Source organism: Triplophysa dalaica, chromosome 11 (assembly GCF_015846415.1).
Source record: "Triplophysa dalaica isolate WHDGS20190420 chromosome 11, ASM1584641v1, whole genome shotgun sequence".
Classification (NCBI taxonomy): Eukaryota; Metazoa; Chordata; class Actinopteri; order Cypriniformes; family Nemacheilidae; genus Triplophysa; species Triplophysa dalaica.
The window spans coordinates 17,510,966-17,514,755 of record NC_079552.1 but is presented as its reverse complement, the minus strand read 5'-3'; the positions used below and the strand labels follow the sequence as shown (position 1 = coordinate 17,514,755).

General features: G+C 37.6%; 1 protein-coding gene across 1 annotated transcript; it reads right to left on the bottom strand.

The window, feature by feature from the left end:
• Nucleotides 1-1,419: 1,419 nt before the first annotated feature.
• On the bottom strand, nucleotides 1,420-2,931 carry LOC130431563 (hydroxycarboxylic acid receptor 2-like). The gene is made up of 2 exons (XM_056760676.1): nucleotides 2,870-2,931; nucleotides 1,420-2,532 (listed from the first exon to the last, which is right to left on the bottom strand). Exon 2 carries the CDS (start codon nucleotides 2,522-2,524, stop codon nucleotides 1,577-1,579), a length of 948 nt encoding a protein of 315 aa, XP_056616654.1. The 5' UTR covers nucleotides 2,525-2,532; nucleotides 2,870-2,931; the 3' UTR covers nucleotides 1,420-1,576.
• Between the last annotated feature and the right edge of the window lie 859 nt (nucleotides 2,932-3,790).

Below are 3,790 nucleotides of genomic sequence, written 5' to 3'. Positions count from 1 at the left end.
ATGCATTTATTTGTCGGTAAAACACGCCAAAAAGGTATTTTGAAACTTATGGTAACAAAACAAAATTTGTCCCCATTGACTTTCATTGTAGAAACAAAACCAAGGAGATTATTCTCAAAATATTTTCTTTTGTGTTCCACACAAGATTCACTTATAGGTTTTGAAAAACATGATTAAATACTTTTTATTATTTGGTGAACAGTCCCAAAACTTGTCAACCTTTTGTCTGAGGTAGTGTAGGAAACATCCACAAGCAACATTCTGAAACGGATGAATTTAAAAATACCTTGTTGTTTAGAACATCTAGTAGCTTTTCAGTGTTATAGCAGTGAATGAAAGTGGATCCTACCGGCTTTAGTGCATGTGTGGGAGCCTTTGAAGTGCAATTTTCCCCACTGGCAAGAGACCCCTTTCTGCTTGTACTTCAGCCTTCTGTTACTGCACAATGTGATATGATACAAATTGTATTTCTGTCTCTATTAAAGACAAACAGTATTTTCAAATTTGTGTATGTACTGTACAGTCATATGACAACTGAGTAGTGCTTTGTTAACCATTACAAAAAATTCTTTGCCTCTAGAGAATTTTCGTTATCTATCAAGAAAATGTCAAATTTTGATGGTATTATGCTTGATATGGACATATCAATTAAACATGCTACTTAGTATGTTCACTTAGTTTGAAGTCGACTGACATCGAACTAATGGTTTACATGAAAATTGTACCTGACAGCCGAGATTAAGCAGTAAATCATTGCTAACACTGTGTACAATAGCCCTGAGCCACAAGGTGAAAAAAACATTGTGAGATTTCCTTTTCTGTATATGACAGTATATGACTCATGAAAAATAGATACGAATGCTAAATTAAAGTCACAATATTTTGAAAAAATCGAAATAAAACGGTTAATCAAAAAAGCCTATACAAAACTGAAGATATAATATCTTAACAATACAGTCAGTTAATATACGACATTTAGAAAAAAGGTCATGGCATAACGTCTGACTTCTGACATGACGGTTTGGAGTGATGTGCAACAAGCAATTCAAAGCACTATATTAATAAATCATCAATGTTCATGGAAGAAGATGCGCAATATATTAGAGCAATAAAGTTTTATTGGAAACGTTTTCCCATATAATAGATACCATTATAAAGAAAATGCTAACATGGCTTAATGCTTTATGACAATGAGACCAGTACAGAGCTTATTAATAAAACAATATATAGCCTACAGGCAAGCAGATGAGCCCAGAATAAATATATATACAATAAAAATAATAAGATTACAAGATTAAAGTATTAATATAAAAAAAATCATGTAAAAATATGGAAACAAAGCAAATGCATTGTGATATTAAAGTCATAATATTTAAAGAAAAAATAAGAATTTTGAATAAAGCATTTGGAAAATAATACCATAATGTTATGAACTGATTCTCATAATGAGAAAGTATTATAATATTGACATATAGTATTGTATTGCAGTCTTGTCCAATGCCTGATCAACCCCATATCACATCACTCCTGTCCCATCAAAGTCCGGTTCTCAGTGACAGCCGATGTGCGTCATGTCCTATTTGCTGACCTGAAGCTGTATCATACCGGTCCGGTTTAGAGTTGTTTTCAAATAATTGCGAAATAAGGAACTGGAGAAGCAGTAAATGACTGGATCAAGAGCGCTGTTCAGATACGTGAATGCTAAGGACATACTGAACAACTCGGTTGTTAGATTGTAAGCATTGCAATACTTCTCTCCAAGTGATTTTAATATGAGAACAGTCAGCCCTGTGCCAATGCAGGGGAAAAAACAGAAGACAAAAACCCCAACGATAACCAAAACAGTCCGAATGGCCCTTTGACCCTTTTTGCTTTCGTTCAACCTTGGTCGAGAACGTAAGACGCAGGTGATGCGCGCAGAGCAAAAGATCAGGAGCATTAGCGGCACAAAAAACTCTAACATAAATACAATATAATGCAAGAGTATACCTGGTGATAGAACTTCATAATTGCTGAAACTTCTGCAACGGGAGTGGTTTTTCCCTGTGTTCAGAAGGTGGTTGGCCAGCAAAGGGATCCTCAGGGCTATCACAACGGCCCAGATGAAGCAGGCAACCCCGGCTGCTTGTTTTGAGGATATGTGATTGATTTTGTGATGCAGATGCACCACTTTAAAATAGCGGTCAAAAGCCACAGCAGTCATGAACGCAATGCTGGCTGAACGGTTCACAGCCAGCATAAATAGATTAATACGACACCAAGCGTCTCCAAATATCCACGTCTCGCCGCGTACAAAGTTGTCGATGCGGAAGGGTAGACTCAGGAGGAGCAGAAAGTCGGACAGAATTAGGTTGAAGAGGAATATGACATTGGTCCTCCAGGATTTCATATATTTGCAAAAAACATATAATGCCACGACATTGCCAGGCAGACCAAGTAACATCTCGATGATTACTACTGGAGGAAGGACGGAGGCCATCAGTTCATGGGTTGTATTGCAGTGATCTTCAATGCCGTTTGTCATTGTAGTTTCTGAAAAATTATAGTTATATGACGTTTTTACATGTATATATATGATTTGTAAAAAACACGCCCAAGCAGTCTGAAAATATAATTTTTTTTACAACCTGTTTTTGAAATAGGCTCAAAAACAGTCAAGTTACACTGAAAAAAGACCGCAAATTTACAAGAAAAACTTAAAAAAAAACATGTAATTTTACAAGAGAAACTTTTCTTTTCCAGAATATTTCTTGCACCCTAGCTGCCAGAAAATGTTTCTTATTTCTCATTTTATTATTATTTTGCTTAAATTAAAAAATAATCCAAAATAAAGAGTTGAATTAGATTTTACACTACACTTAGCACTTACCAGAGTAGACTCCCAACTGCAAATTAGGTATATCAAGAGGTATAGTATGCAGGGTGTCAGCAAAATTGCCTCTGATCTGTGTGTGACTGTATAACGTTCTTCATTGTGTTTTCCATAAATATCTTACGCAAGTATCTGACATGTCTTATCATGTCAGAATTTTTTATTCCAACGAATAAATGGATACCTTGGAAATTTCCTTCACCCATTACACATAAACAAAAGTATAACCTCTCAAGAATTCAGGGGCCTGTACCGTGAAAGTAGTTGAACAAACATATTATTATTTATATTTATTTAATAGGGATACCAAGGCAGTCTCCAGTTGCGGCCGGCACAGGTGGGTGCAGAACTGAGAGGAACTCAGGAGGCAAGGCAGTCTCTCTCTAGAGCAGCAGGCGGGTGGTGTGAACCAAGCACTAATCCCTGCCAGCAGACTCTCTCTCGCCCACAGCGACACGGTTGGCACGGTACAGGCAGCAGGACAACTTGACAGAGAACAGAACTGAAACCACGTACACCACAGGACTAGACTAGACTAGACTGGATACTTAAACTAAGACTCTGGAAGAGCTGAACAGCATTCCGTAACAATGTTAAATTAATCTGGAAAAGAAGCTGCGGGAACAGCAGGGTAAAGTAGTCCAGAAAATCAAGGTAAAGAGAATAGGAGCGAGATGATAAAGTAGCAACGCCAATGGCGAGAGGAGACAGTTGAGTCTAAGTAACCAGATAGGGAAGAGAGAGAAAACACAGCTGAGTAACTAAATGAATAAAATCAAACCCGGCTTATGACAGTACCCAGTGCCCCCGATGTAGATGACTGACGAGAGCAAAGGAAGTCCTCGATTGGCGAGCGGGCAGAAGTCTCCCAAGATACTGGAGTCACGTCAGTCAACGGTTGTTTGCAGATTGGTTGAC

Coding starts and splice junctions, on each gene's coding strand:
- LOC130431563 (XM_056760676.1), bottom strand. CDS start 2,524: ATGACAAACGGCATTGAAGATCACTGCAATACAACCCATGAACTGATG.